General features: G+C 31.6%; 1 protein-coding gene across 8 annotated transcripts in view; it reads left to right on the top strand.

The window, feature by feature from the left end:
• The window catches only part of LOC127725225 (intermembrane lipid transfer protein VPS13C-like), a 144,021-nt gene that overhangs the window by 84,930 nt on the left and 42,943 nt on the right, over positions 1-16,148 (top strand). For 5 of the 8 annotated variants that reach the window (XM_052232080.1, XM_052232085.1, XM_052232081.1 and 2 more), the window contains 12 exons: positions 266-379; positions 1,236-1,397; positions 2,957-3,044; positions 3,731-3,906; positions 4,502-4,630; positions 5,039-5,258; positions 5,799-6,296; positions 8,868-9,037; positions 10,855-10,923; positions 11,738-11,779; positions 12,358-12,485; positions 13,017-13,176. In XM_052232080.1, the coding sequence (XP_052088040.1) occupies positions 266-379; positions 1,236-1,397; positions 2,957-3,044; positions 3,731-3,906; positions 4,502-4,630; positions 5,039-5,258; positions 5,799-6,296; positions 8,868-9,037; positions 10,855-10,923; positions 11,738-11,779; positions 12,358-12,485; positions 13,017-13,176 (1,956 nt within the window). Of the gene's footprint in view, positions 1-265; positions 380-1,235; positions 1,398-2,956; positions 3,045-3,730; positions 3,907-4,501; positions 4,631-5,038; positions 5,259-5,798; positions 6,297-7,299; positions 7,345-8,867; positions 9,038-10,854; positions 10,924-11,737; positions 11,780-12,357; positions 12,486-13,016; positions 13,177-16,148 lie in introns of all 8 variants that reach the window. The other 3 variants (XM_052232084.1, XM_052232083.1, XM_052232082.1) reach the window with 3 other exon arrangements.

Genomic DNA, 16,148 nt, shown 5'->3' with positions numbered 1-16,148 from the left:
ATGTAAACAATTATAGGCAACCCTACTGCCTTCAACAATGAGAAAAACCCATACCGTATAGTCTGCTATAAAAGGCCCCGACAGGAAAATGTAAAATAATTCAAACAAGGTAATGCATGTTGAAATAGATGTATTATTAATCGTATTAACAAAAAAATAGTGCAATAAAAAGTCCTAGGTGTTTTTAAAAAGTGTTGCATTTCAGGCTGGAAATGAAATAGATAACTGGTTATACAATATAATTCCCTGATGTTTTACATTTCAGACTGATATAGAGTTTGAGATGTACACAGATTCTAGTGTACAGAAGATACAGGCATCAATAAAATCAATGAAAATGTATACCTCCCTCCATGGATCTGAATTGTATGAAAATTCTGTAAGTAAGAAAACAGATATACATAACTATTTTAAAGATAATGATTACTGTTAGAAAAATAATGTGACTATGAATATGTAAAAATTGGGTATTCTCTTATATGAATACACCAATAAAATTTCATAATGCTTTTATAACCAGATTTTGGTTGGCTTGCTTGCTTTGTTTTTATAAATGTTTTTATCAAGCACTGTAATTAAGATTGACATCTGCCAACAATATAAGTAGGCGGAGTTAACCCTGTATATAGTTAAGTTTGATTATTTGATAATGTCCAATCAAATCTAAATATAATGTATACAGGTTTGACTCCACCTATTCATATTGTTTGCAGATGTCAATCTTAATTACAATGCTTGAGCAAATGTTTATACAACAAAGCAAGCAAGCCAACCAAAGTTTTAATCTACAAGCATAAGGAAATTAGCTCTAATTAAAATGGGAAAATCACTGTGAATTGGGATGTAAAGGGCCAAATACGAAATAAAGTACCGGTATTACCTAGATAAATTGGTTTACAGTTTTTATGCTATCAGAATTTAGAATATCACATTCATAACCATAAAAAGAAGAAAATTGAAATCTATAATAGTTTTGTATTGTAGGTTGTAACCTCTAGCTCGTAATTTAAGATATCCAAGTGACAATCAAATAGAAAACACCAAAGATATTGTATGCTTGCATCTATGCAATTTTGTTTTAAAAAGAAAAGCAGTTTTGATCAGAAAAGTAAAGCACATGATAAAAATCTGAAATTTATCTATGAAATTAAGAAACAGAAGGAAAAACTATGTCGAATGAGCTATCTGAATGTTGTATATGTATCTGTGTGTCATTTGGTAACTATGTTTTTCAGGTGATAAAACCATGTAATTTAGATTTTTCCCGTATTTCTTCACTAAATGACAACAAGACACACTACAGTATAGCTCTACCACAACTAGACATTTATATTACACCTACAGTCTTACATCTCATGGCTGATGTCACTAAATTACTGACCGGTCCAGAAAAAAAGGTAATACATCCAACTAGAGATCTATATAACACCTACAGTATTACATCTCATGGCTGATGTCACTAAATTACTGACTGGTCCAGAAAAAAAGGTAATACATCCAACTAAAGATCTATATAACACCTACAGTATAACATCTCATGGCTGATGTCACTAAATTGCTGACCGGTCCAGGAAAAAAGGTTATACATCCAACTAGAGATCTATATAACACCTACAGTATTACATCTCATGGCTGATGTTACTAAATTGCTGACCGGTCCAGGAAAAAAGGTTATACATCCAACTAGAGATCTATATAACACCTACAGTATTACATCTCATGGCTGATGTCACTAAATTACTGACTGGTCCAGAAAAAAAGGTAATACATCCAACTAAAGATCTATATAACACCTACAGTATAACATCTCATGGCTGATGTCACTAAATTACTGACTGGTCCAGAAAAAAAGGTAATACATCCAACTAAAGATCTATATAACACCTACAGTATTACATCTCATGGCTGATGTCACTAAATTACTGACTGGTCCAGAAAAAAAGGTAATACATCCAACTAAAGATCTATATAACACCTACAGTATAACATCTCATGGCTGATGTCACTAAATTACTGACTGGTCCAGAAAAAAAGGTAATACATCCAGCTAGAGATCTATATAACACCTACAGTATTACATCTCATGGCTGATGTTACTAAATTGCTGACCGGTCCAGGAAAAAAGGTTATACATCCAACTAGAGATCTATATAACACCTACAGTATTACATCTCATGGCTGATGTCACTAAATTACTGACCGGTCCAGGAAAAAAGGTAATACACCCAACTAGGGATCTATATAACACCTACAGTATTACATCTCATGGCTGATGTCACTAAATTACTGACTGGTCCAGAAAAAAAAGGTAATACATCCAACTAGAGATCTACATTACACATACAGATTATAGCATTGATGGGTCAGTCTTTAAATTACAGTTAGGTGTAAGATTTCTGCTGAGTTGAAATCCTCACTTTAGAGTTAATATGAAGAACAGTGATAAAAGGCTGTTCCTCTACTTTCGACTTTGTCAAATGCATGTATTGATTTTATGTCTTGAATATGATACACCATTTCTTTTCTATTCAAATCTAATGGCTGAAATGATTACAATGCCAAATAAGTCAGAAATGAAGGAAATTTTAATGAAAGTTTACATCAGAATGGATTCTAGAATATGAAAAAATGATTTTATTGGAGGTGAAGCTGAATACCAACAATAAAAGTACTGTGCCTTTGATTTATTGGTTATATTCTGTAGTTTTATGTGATTTTTAACTCATATACACTATTTTTTCTCTTTTTTGATCAAAGTATATGGGTATATTAATTTTAAGTAGTTTAGAATGCTCCAGTAAGACATTCAAGACACATAAGAAATGTGGATTCTTGTTAGATTCTGATTTCATATTCTTTGACTTATCATATTAGTTGTCATTCCATTTATATAAGTAATAGTATATTAAGTGATGAATTATTATTATTAAAAGACAATATATTGATTTATAACTAGGAAAATGACACATCGATAGAACCAGTACCAGAAACAGATATGTGGTCAGTCAAAGCTGTGTCAGCTGATAAATGGAGGGCCAGAATTGGTAAGATTTTATAAGATTTAAAAAATAAAAAAACGTTTTATGCCCCTACTATGTCCCATATTAAATACAGACTGACCAGTTAAACCATCCTCAGCTGAAAAATGCTGGGCCAGAATTTAAATTTTGTATCCCTTCTTTCTATATCTCACATAATCAAAGACCAATTAGTCAAACAAGGATCAGCTAAGAATAAGTAATATTTGTTGTTTATATGTCCCTTCCCAAACACAGACTAGTCAGTCAAATCCAACAAAGAATATGTCAAACATCAGCTGATCAATATCTCCACTTCCTTTTGTATTATGAGTTTCTATTTTACATTTTAATTGAGTATTGTAAATTGGGATAATCTCACAGTTGTTATTTTCAGAATTTCATATACCATCAAAATCATTACATACAGCTACATTTATTTTAGCCTTCCGAAGCTAAAAAAGAATTGTGTCCCTTTGTCAAACTTCTGGTATTCTTTTGAGTCGAACTACAGGTATCTCGAAATATTTCTCTGGTCTAGCTGACGTACAGATAATGAGAGTTGACTGTAGTTTGTTTGTCACAACATATTGTAACATTTTATCTTGATAAAAGGGGAAACATCTATTATATAGCAAGTGAAAGGTCAACTGCATTATTAACACATCACTATTTTCAAACAATCTTAATGCTGTGTGAATTACTAATTCTAGATGAGGAAGGAAGTGCTATAGATCCCTTTGTGCCTGCAGAAGCTCCGACAGAATCCATCACATTGAAAATCAAAAAGATGAATTCCTACTTCAGAGTGAGGAACTTAGATTATGATGTGGATTTACTTCACCTTAAGATGTCTATTGATGCAACAATTTCTGACTTACAAAAGCAGGTGAGGATTAAGAGGGGGCATAACCTCAATTATTCAGATCTACTACTCTCATCATAGAGTTTCTATAAAAACTGAAAATAAGCCTTAAGTTGGGTGGAGTTAACGGGAGGGGAGAATACTTAAATCAATTAGAGTAAACAGGGGACAAAACTCTCAAGTCAAGTCTTAAGGGAATGTTTGAATACTAGAGTTGATGGTAGTTAAATGAGATATAGAATTAATAGGTCAGGGGCATTCAAGTAAGAGGCACAGTTCTTAACACTAAGAGAAGGCACTTCATTTAATTCCTGAAGGCTTCTTGTAATATGAAGATCATCATGCAGTAAAGTACATTATGGAATCAGTTTAGTCCCTTATTCTTGTAATACAATGTCTATAAATTTATAAGATAAAGAAAAGTATGAAAGAATAGCTAATTTGAATGAACCCATTCACTCACACATTATTTTTCAGAGTCCGATGTCAAATTTCAAGGTTAAAAGATTGAGATATTTGCAAAATATAAGAACTATTATGAGTTTGTTTGAATTAAAAGGGTATTCATAATTTATAGGCAGCAAACAATTTAGATGACACATACTTGTTTTGTTTACAGTTCCAGATGACAAGTGATATTCAGATGGAAGCCAGATATTTTAATGAAAAACTCAGTGTATGGGAACCCTTGATAGAGAAAGTATCTGAAAAAGAAGGACAGTATAGACCGTGGGAATGTGTGATGAAGGTAGGTCAGGTTAGGGAACTCTTGATAGAGAAAGTATCTGAAAAAGAAGGACAGTATAGACCGTGGGAATGTGTGATGAAGGTAGGTCCGTGTAGGGAATCCATGATATAGAAGCTATTTTTTTCAATAATGAGATGCTCTAGAGTAGTATATTTAGTTATTCTGTGGTGGTTTACAACTTCAAGGAATTACTTATTTGCAGATTAATGGGAAACTTATAATGCTTATTTTACATTCTAGGTAATAAGGAATCGTAGCTATCCCATGATGTTCATTGTGTATATTTTACATTCTAGGTAATAAGGAATCGTAGCTATCCAATGACGTTTATTGTGTATATTTTATATTCTAGGTAATAAGGAATTGTAGCTATCCAATGACTTTTATTGTGTATATTTTATATTCTAGGTAATAAGGAATCGTAGCTATCCTATGACATTTAACTATGTCCAGGACGAATTCAGTTTGGAGGACACTTACCGAAACAATGTCCAGAAACTGTTACAGGAGAGTAAACGAAGGTCAAGTTCATCAGAATCAGAGACGGATGATTCTATTGTAGAGAAAACTGTCATGAGACACAAGTTTCCCAGGACCAGGTCAAGAATTGCTAGTGATAAAAGTTTTGGTAAATGCAGTAAATATATTTGATTATTTTATACTTAAGATAAGAAAGATTTTGCATTTACTTCAATTTGGTCCTTCTTTACATAGTTCTAAAATGTCTCATTTTGTAAATGAAAAGGCCTAAATAATTAACAGCATAACAATATTTTTTACCTTATAACGTGTATGCTTGCAAAGAATTGACTGAAAATCATTGAAAACAGATGATTTATCTTCCAAGATTACTATGGGAAGCTTCTACAAAAAGTGAAATATCATCCTAGATATTAAAAAGGGAGTTATCTGCCTAGATAAAAAAAGGGAGGTAATGCTCTAGATAAAAAATGGGAGGTAACTTTTTTCTTTTTTTTTTTTTTGGATTATCTGCCTGGATCCAAAAAATGGATCTATTTGTGTAGACAAAAAATGGGAGATTAATTTATAGTTATAATCTTAATTCACTAATTTTGTTAAGAATATGCTACGAGTCACAAAATGTAAAGTAATTAAACTTCAAGCAATATGTTTGGTTTACCTGTTTTAAAAGAGTGACTTATTACAGAATCACTAAGTCATCAGGGGAGTATTCAGGGTGAGTCTGACACAGAACCCGACGGACTTATACAAAGTATAACCAACAAACTGGGAGGGATATTTTCTGACAGTGATAGCAGCGAGGATGCTGATATAAGTGAGAATGATGATAATGGGGACTTGGTTGATCCTTCTCTTGATAAACCTGTCTTTATAACCTCTAAAGGACCCGTACATATAGCAATGGGTAACTTGGTGTTGTGGGCATCTAAATGTTGTGATCCTTCTCTAGATAAACCTGTCTTTATAACCTCTAAAGGACCTGTACATATAGCAATGGGTAACTTGGTGTTGTGGGCATCTAAATGTTGTGATCCTTCTCTAGATAAACCTGTCTTTATAACCTCTAAAGGACCTGTACATATAGCAATGGGTAACTTGGTGTTGTGGGCATCTGAATGTTGTGATCCTTCTCTAGATAAACCTGTCTTTATAACCTCTAAAGGACCTGTACATATAGCAATGGGTAACTTGGTGTTGTGGGCATCTAAATGTTGTGATCCTTCTCTAGATAAACCTGTCTTTATAACTCTAAAGGACCTGTACATATAGCAATGGGTAACTTGGTGTTGTGGGTACATGTGGTGTTATGGGTAGCTCCATGTTGTGGGTAGCTCCATGTTGTGGGTAGCTCCATGTTGTGGGTAGCTCCATGTTATGGGTAGCTCCATGTTGTGGGCAACTAAATGTTGTGGGTACATCTGGTGTATGGGTAACTCTTTGTCATGAACAAAATATTGATTTCATAGGGTTTTTCATGTTGTACATAACTTAGTGAATTGTATTATGAGATTCTGTTTGATTTAGCCAGAATGGAGTTTCTTAGACGAACATTTCTTCTTTCATTTCTTCCAAGTAAGATTATTTTATTTTAATTTTGGATTATGGAACTGCATGTGTAAACCTTTTTTTTTTCAATCATGGAGAATATATATGTAACACTCTGAAACATGTCCATCTCCCCAAACGTGTCCACCTTGCTTAAACATGTCAAATTTGCTTGTTTTTGTCTCGCCCAAACATTTCCAATTTCATTCCCCCAAACATTTCAGATTATTTTCCTCACTCAAAAGTGTCTAAATTGTTACATTGCAAAAACGTGTCACAATTTCAAAGGCTGAATTGGCCTCTGTGACATCTGTAACCTTGTGTGTCCATGATGATAAGTTTTGTTTATACTGGCACTTCAGTATCGTCATAACATTGAATTTTCACTTCTTATCCTACTTTTTTTAATTACTTGGAAATTCAGGTCGATTGTAGAAAAAAGTTATGTGGAGGGCGTGGTCCAAAAAATATTGAAATAAGATATTAGGATATCCTCAGCAGCTTGAGTGTTAAATAGATTAAGTAAAGCTTTTTTACTGTACACACAGTACTATTGAGTTATTATTTTACAATATACTTTTAAAAGACTTTTTGTTTTGTTTACTTTTTGGCTTTTAGTTTTATCTTACCTTTTATTGCAGGCGGACTTCAAAGACTTTTTACCTGTTGTACACCATGTTGTCAAGGTTACTTTTATGTTTTTTTTACTTGTCAGATTTTCATTATCTGTTACAACCTTTACAGACAATTATCAAACTAGATTGGCATTTTAAGTTAAATTATAATATTTGATTGAAAAACTAGACCTATAGAAAGACACATCCCTAAAATAACCCAAGTTGTTATTTACTAATAATTAGTTATGACTATACTTACAGAGGATACCCCCTTTACGCTTATAGAATATCTTTCTAGTATTATATGTTAACTTAACATCTAAGACCTGCAAGTCTGGTGATAACCCAAATCTTTATATGCATTTTGTGTACAATAGTATAACTCACTTGGTGCTTGGGTATCTTGATTAATTTACCTTATTTTAAATATGAAATGAAGACCAAAATTATAACTAGAATTGCATGTTTCTGTAATTAGTTGAAAATCTGACAAGTAAATAATGATTACCTACTTTTGTTTGGGGGATGGTGTTTTTTTTTACTGCTTTGTAGATTTAGTTATTTGACCCTGTTGTGTGCATGGTTCTTTTGTTACTGTTTTGATATTATATTATATGTCATTTTCATTACAGCTAATATACTTGAATGTGTACAAAGAACACTGAAATGTAGTTTGATTGTGTGCTAAGTGGGTCATAGAACTTATATCATCTTTGTTTACTTTCTGTTGGTAGAATAGAAATAGTTTGTACTACCCGATCAAATCACAACAAAAGGAGAACACCCATTTATTTGACCAGTATACAGCTATAGAATCCACGATTTTTGAATGGGGGTCGTTATTACCGATAATTGAATATGTACTGCTGAGCGGATGATTTATACTAAAAATTTATACATGAATATATCTTGAAAAACATTAAAGAAAAAATTCTTTAAAAATTTTTTGGCCTTCAAAGGAGAACAAAAATCAATTTAATCAGTATGCTGCTATTTTTACAATAGCTACTATAGAATTCATGGTTCACATAACAAATTAGCAACCATAACTATTATGCATGAAGTACACAATCAGATATATCAGCTGTAACAAATTAATAATATTTTATAGATAAACACTTACATTTTAATTGTATAAATTGCTCAGAGAGAAATCTGCAGAAATTGAGTTCATGCTTTATTACGTAATAGCAGAATAAATTTACAGAAATAATGTTATGTTAAATTTATCATCAAAATCCTGATTAATATGATTTTTTTTTTCTATGGAAGAACAATGTTTAATAAAGATGATCTATAAAACTTTGGACTCCTCAGTTGGTATAAGAAACTAACATGTTGTGTTATGATTTTAATACAAGGATTTGGTGTCAGAATTGATAAAAGGATTTAGTGTTAGAATTTATATTCCTTTATATTTGATTCAATTATTAAATTTTCTGTGGTCCAAGGAATTCATGAGTTTTCAAGAAAAATCACTTCTCAAAGTTATAAAAAAATTCTAACCATTTTATTTTCTTCCACATTTGATACTCTTTGCATTGACCTTTTTTTTAAAGAGTAATTTAAATAAAATTATGTCCTTTATACAGATCAGAGCATGTATGATGAATTAGATGCTGGGCCCCAGTCAGATATGACAGAGGAAGGAGAAAAGGAAGAACCTAGACCTCAATCATATTACATTATCATGGCATCTCAGGACCAACTACTTCTGAATATCACACCACAGGCTATAGATGTGCTCACTGATGTAACAAAAGTAAGTCAGTCATATTACATTATCATGGCATCTCAGAACCAACTGCTACTGAATGTCACACCTCAGGCCATAGATGTTGTCACTGATGTTACAAAAGTAAGTTATACAGAGCATTAGTATTTAACAAGGTTCCTGAATGTCAATAGACCTGAAAACAGAGAACTCTTGATATATTAATGTGATCTAGTACTTGATATATTTAACGTGAACAGTAAAATGTATGCTATGTTACTGTTTAAGTCGCAGACTTATTTAGTTTATTTTGAATGACAAAATAAATTAGAATTTGGGATATTATTATTGCTTATCACGACTAATTTTTAGCTCACCTGGCCGTGAACTTTTCTCAATACCTGGCATCCGTCGTCCTCATCCATTAACTTTTACAAAAATCTTCTCTGAAACAACTGGGCCAAATTTAACCAAACTTGGCCACAATCATTATTGGGGTATGCAGTTTGGAAAAATGTATCTGATGATCCTGCTTGACAAACGAAGATGACCAAAATGGCTAAAAATAGAACATAGGGGTAAAATGCAAGATTTGTAAATTATCTTGAAAACCACTCTGAATAGAGAAAATCTGAAAGGGGAAAAAATGCTGAAAATGTTGAGATCTACCTGCTGTCCATTTACATCAAATATTGTCAGATAATAGTCTTTAAGTATAGTCCTTAAATGTCAAATTTTTATCAATTTTTTTTCATTATTGTCTATTATTTTGAAACCTATAATAGATACAGAGAAACTTTTATTATGAAAAATGATCAAAAAGACAAAATTAACAAATAAGCAAACATGGCTGAAATCATCAGATGACTCCTTATTGGAGTTATTGCTGAAATCCACAAATGTTCAATCAATGCAATAAAATATAAAATGAAATAACACAAACGTCACAAATTACATTTTAAAGAGATATTATCATATTTTGTAGCGTACAAGCAACAGAATAACCTCCAACTTGAAAGTTTTCAATAGTCACACTCATACCTGCAAACTTTTCAAAATTGCCATGGGGGATTTTAAGCGCAAGAGGACCTAATGTTCTTCTTATATTGTCATAAGTGTTCTTAATCTACTACTATATTGTTTGAATGAGTATATATGTGCTTAAATACCCTTTTAACTCATTTGAATGTCTGTTTTTAGGTCTTCAGTTTATGTAATAAAGAATTTCAAAATTCAGGTCAACACCTCTGAATCAGGATAGTTGGCAGGTCTGCTGACACTGTTTGTATGATGTTTTGCCATGCACCAAGATCATTTATGAAATTTTGCGGAAATTTATTTTATTTTTATTTTAATACATTTTCTAAGCTCTAATGTATAATTTCTTTTTGTTATGCGTTAGAATAGCAATAGTAGCTCTGTAGGGTATTTTTCAATTTCAATTTTCATGGAATCACAGCATCCCATGAATAGGTCACAGTGGAATCAACATAGTGTTTACTTTGGTTACGAAATTAGCAACATGGTCTATCAAAGTGTAAACCAAGGGGGGAAATTCTAATGGACCAATTACATTCAAGTATTTGTAGACAGTGGCATAGCCACTGGAAAATAAACTGTAAGCATAGGGTCTGGGGGGTGGCAGCCTCCCAGAATCTGAACAATTAAAGTAAAATTCTTATTGAAAATTTTTTTCTTTCTAAAATTATTTGTAAGCACATTTACAAAGCTACACTGCAGCTACACCACTGGTAGATATGCAAGTCATATAAGAGTTATACCATAATAAAAGCTAGAGAAATATGTATTGTCATATTAATCCAAGTTACTGTATAATATATATGTATGATATTGTTTATTTATAGGCTATGATGACACCTGAGGCTGTAGAGGGTGAGAGTAAATCTAGACCTGCATTTGAAATCAGTAATCAGGTTTGTTAAAAGTCTTCAAATAAAAACAAATCTCTTAATCCTAACCTTTTTCTTTCTTGCTAAAAACTTCTATACAATGTACACTTGGATTTCAGTTTAAAAGAGAGGCGAAAGGTACCAAAGGGACATTCAAACTCATAAGTAGAATGAGTATAACTGACAACGCCATGGCTAAAAACGAAAAAGACAAACAGACAAACAGTAGTACACAAATCACAACATAGAAAACCAAAGACTGAGCAACACTAACCCCATCAAAAATTGGGGGTGATCTCAGATGCTCTGGAAGGGTAAGCAGATCCTGCTCCACAAGTGGCACCCTTCATGTTGCTCATGTTAGTACAAACTCTGTGATAAGTCTAATTGGTAGGTCACATTAGGGAAAAGGGGACGGGATTGTAGTTACGACAATTGGAACATATCCGTTGTCATCTGTGAAAGATTTAAGATTTGTTTCATTATCAACATTGTACTAGCATAAATAGACCAGTAAAACATTAACTTTACTCAAATATATTTTGAAATGTGTATAAATATTCCATAGAAAATATAGAGTGGACCTTAAAACATAGTGATTTACATAAATACAATTAATGAGTTTTTTGGTTTTTTTTCCCATTAAAAAAAGCGGATTTAATTTTTTTGGATGTGTCTCTTTTAAACTTTAGGGGTTCCATGTCAGATATAGTTAGAGTTGTATCAACCCTTATCCTTTACCTCACATTAAAATTGTTTTATGCTAAAGTAAATCTATCCCAAACTTTACTGTTAAGTATCAAGACTCATGAAAAGGAATATACTATTTACATTTCAGCTTGGTTTACACACCTCGGTGGTTCTTCATCCTGATATCAAGGTATGTATATATTGAATCGATAAAGTGCAGTTACTTATGTGGATTAAAGAAGGTGTGAGGTTAATACTAAGGATTTTCTACCCCAAAAATAGATTATCTTAGCTCTATTTGGCAAAACCTTTTGGAATTTTGTATCTTCAATACTCTTCAACTTTGTATTTTCTTTTTGCCTTTCAACTTTCTTTGCTTCAAGTCTCTTGTAGATGAAACAAGCATCTTGCATACACAATTTTAATCCTGGTATCTATGATGAGTTTATTAATAACTCAAACTGTTCCCCAGCTAGCCCATATAAAATAAGGAGATGTGGTATGTGGCCAATGAGACAACTATCCACCAGAGTAAGAATGAAGTGGTAGTAAGCAATTGTAGGCCACTGTACTGCCATAGCTATTAAATTATTAATGGCCATACTGCATCAAAAGTAACTTGACCCCTAAAAAATCCTGGATGTTAGAATTAATGGCTGTTCGACTTGTTGACCAATTAAATAGATGAAATTAATATGTACATTCAACCTTATTCTGTCAAAGACAAATATTTATATTTTATGTGATAATCTATAAATTTGTTTTTAGGTCCATGAAAATCATATAAAGAAATGTCAGGTTTTAAGGCAAGGAAAAGATGATAACCAGGTCAAAATAGTTCTACGTGATGAAAACGATGAGAGGATTGATCTACCTGATATTAAAGAAGAGTGCAGGTAGGTTCTGGTTTATATACAAATGTAAAAAGTGGGATTCAAATGTGAAATGATTCTCTTAAGGTATGGTATATTAATGCTATAAATTTGCTCTGAAAAAGGAGGCATTCTTCACCCATAAGTCCTGCAATTAGATATTATCTTCAGTACAAACTTTCATTGTGCACAACACAATTTATTTAACTTCAATGTTTTTTTTCTGATATAATGTAGACAAAAAAGAGTCTATTCAAAAAAATTGTCCTTTTTTTATTGTATTATACTATATGTATTTTCTTGTACTATATGTATTTTCTAATACTATATGTATTTTATTATACTATATGTATTTTCTTATACTATATGTATTTTATTATACTATATGTATTTTATTATACTATATGTATTTTATTATACTATATGTATTTTCTTGTACTATATGTATTTTTGGGATGAGTGGATTGTTGTCCTATCCAGATGATTTTGACTGTATACATTCTTGGTTTTTTATATTCAGTGTAAGGTCAGATTACTTTTATGTGTATTTTTCAGTGATGACGTAGATGGTTTGTTCTCCCGATCAGATGATTTTGTAACGGAGACTCTGGCAGCCTTCGGTAACATGGTGACATCATCGGGAGCATTTGTATTTGATGATGATCCAGATTACCTCTCAGGTGACAAGATGGACATCAACCGACTGAAAGTTCAGGTTAGAAATGGTTATGTCGGATTCTAAAACATTTTGGAATTTTTTAAAATGTTGTTTAGCAGTAACAAGAATAAAATATAGTAATGGTCAAATAAACCACCACTAAATGCATATATAGAGGGTAAAACAGAAAGACTTACAATATAAAGTAATGGTCAAATATGGTCAAATATACCACTACTAAATACATGTATAGAGGGTAAAACAGCAAGACTTACAATATAAAGTAATGGTCAAATATGGTCAAATATACCACTACTAAATACATGTATAGAGGGTAAAACAGCAAGACTTACAATATAAAGTAATGGTCAAATATGCCACTACTAAATACATGTATAGAGGGTAAAACAGCAAGACTTACAATATAAAGTAATGGTCAAATATGGTCAAATTTACCACTACTAAATACATGTATAGAGGGTAAAACAGCAAGACTTACAATATAAAGTAATGGTCAAATATGGTTAAATAAACCACCACTAAATGCATGTATAGAGGGTAAAACAGCAAGACTTACAATATAAAGTAATGGTCAAATATGGTCAAATATACCACTACTAAATACATGTATAGAGGGTAAAACAGCAAGACTTACAATATAAAGTAATGGTCAAATATGGTTAAATAAACCACCACTAAATGCATGTATAGAGGGTAAAACAGCAAGACTTACAATATAAAGTAATGGTCAAATATGGTCAAATACACCACCACTAAATACATGTATAGAGGGTAAAACAGCAAGACTTAAAATATAAAGTAATGGTCAAATATGGTCAAATATACCACTACTAAATACATGTATAGAGGGTAAAACAGCAAGACTTACAATATAAAGTAATGGTCAAATATGGTCAAATATACCACCACTAAATACATATATAGAAAGTAAAACAGCAAGACTTACAAAATAAAGTAATGGTCAAATATGGTCAAATATACCACCACTAAATACATGTATAGAGGGTAAAACAGCAAGACTTACAACATAAAGTAATGGTCAAATATACCACCACTAAATACATGTATAGAGGGTAAAACAGCAAGACTTACAATATAAAGTAATGGTCAAAAATGGTCAAATATACCACCACTAAATACATGTATAGAAAGTAAAACAGCAAGACTTACAACATAAAGTAATGGTCAAATATGGTCAAATATACAAACACTAAATACATGTATAGAGGGTAAAACAGCAAGACTTACAATATAAAGTAATGGTCAAATATGGTTAAATAAACCACTACTAAATACATGTATAGAGGGTAAAACAGCAAGATTTAAAATATAAAGTAATGGTCAAATATGGTCAAATATACCACTACTAAATACATGTATAGAGGGTAAAACAACAAGACTTACAATATAAAGTAATGGTCAAATATACCACTACTAAATACATGTATAGAGGGTAAAACAGCAAGACTTACAATATAAAGTAATGGTCAAATATGGTTTAATAAACCACCACTAAATGCATGTATAGAGGGTAAAACAGCAAGACTTACAATATAAAGTAATGGTCAAATATGGTTAAATAAACCACCACTAAATGCATGTATAGAGGGTAAAACAGCAAGACTTACAATATAAAGTAATGGTCAAATATGGTCAAATATACCACAACTAAATACATGTATAGAAAGTAAAACAGCAAGACTTACAATATAAAGTAATGGTCAAATATGGTCAAATATACCACCACTAAATACATGTATAGAGGGTAAAACAGCAAGACTTAAAATATAAAGTAATGGTCAAATATGGTCAAATATACCACAACTAAATACATGTATAGAAAGTAAAACAGCAAGACTTACAATATAAAGTAATGGTCAAATATACCACCACTAAATACATGTATAGAGGGTAAAACAGCAAGACTTACAATATAAAGTAATGGTCAAATATGGTCAAATATACCACAACTAAATACATGTATAGAAAGTAAAACAGCAAGACTTACAATATAAAGTAATGGTCAAATATGGTCAAATATACCACCACTAAATACATGTATAGAGGGTAAAACAGCAAGACTTAAAATATAAAGTAATGGTCAAATATGGTCAAATATACCACTACTAAATACATGTATAGAGGGTAAAACAACAAGACTTACAATATAAAGTAATGGTCAAATATGGTCAAATATACCACTACTAAATACATGTATAGAGGGTAAAACAACAAGACTTACAATATAAAGTAATTGTCAAATATGGTCAAATATACCACCACTAAATACATGTATAGAGGGTAAAACAGCAAGACTTACAATATAAAGTAATGGTCAAATATGGTCAAATATACCACTACTAAATACATGTATAGAGGGTAAAACAGCAAGACTTACAATATAAAGTAATGGTCAAATATGGTCAAATATACCACTACTAAATACATGTATAGAGGGTAAAACAGCAAGACTTACAATATAAAGTAATGGTCAAATATGGTCAAATATAACACTACTAAATACATGTGTAGAAGGTGAAACAACAAGACATACAATATAAAGTAATGGTCAAATATGGTCAAATATGCCACCACTAAATACATGTGTAGAAGGTGAAACAACAAGACTTACAATATAAAGTAATGGTCAAATATGGTCATATATACCACTACTAAATACATGTATAGAGGGTAAAACAGCAAGATTTACAATATAAAGTAATGGTCAAATATGGTCAAATATACCACCACTAAATACATGTGTAGAAGGTGAAACAACAAGACTTACAATATAAAGTAATGGTCAAATATGGTCATATATACCACTACTAAATACATGTATAGAGGGTAAAACAGCAAGATTTACAATATAAAGTAATGGTCAAATATGGTCAAATATACCACCACTAAATACATGTATAGAGGGTAAAACAGCAAGATTTACAATATAAAGTAATGGTCAAATATGGTCAAATATACCACCACTAAATACATGTGTAGAAGGTGAA

The sequence above is a fragment of the Mytilus californianus genome, unplaced genomic scaffold (genome assembly GCF_021869535.1).
Source record: "Mytilus californianus isolate M0D057914Y unplaced genomic scaffold, xbMytCali1.0.p SCAF_15, whole genome shotgun sequence".
Classification (NCBI taxonomy): Eukaryota; Metazoa; Mollusca; class Bivalvia; order Mytilida; family Mytilidae; genus Mytilus; species Mytilus californianus.
The sequence above is the reverse complement of the archived record's forward strand: the minus strand, read 5'-3'. Positions and strand labels throughout refer to the sequence as shown.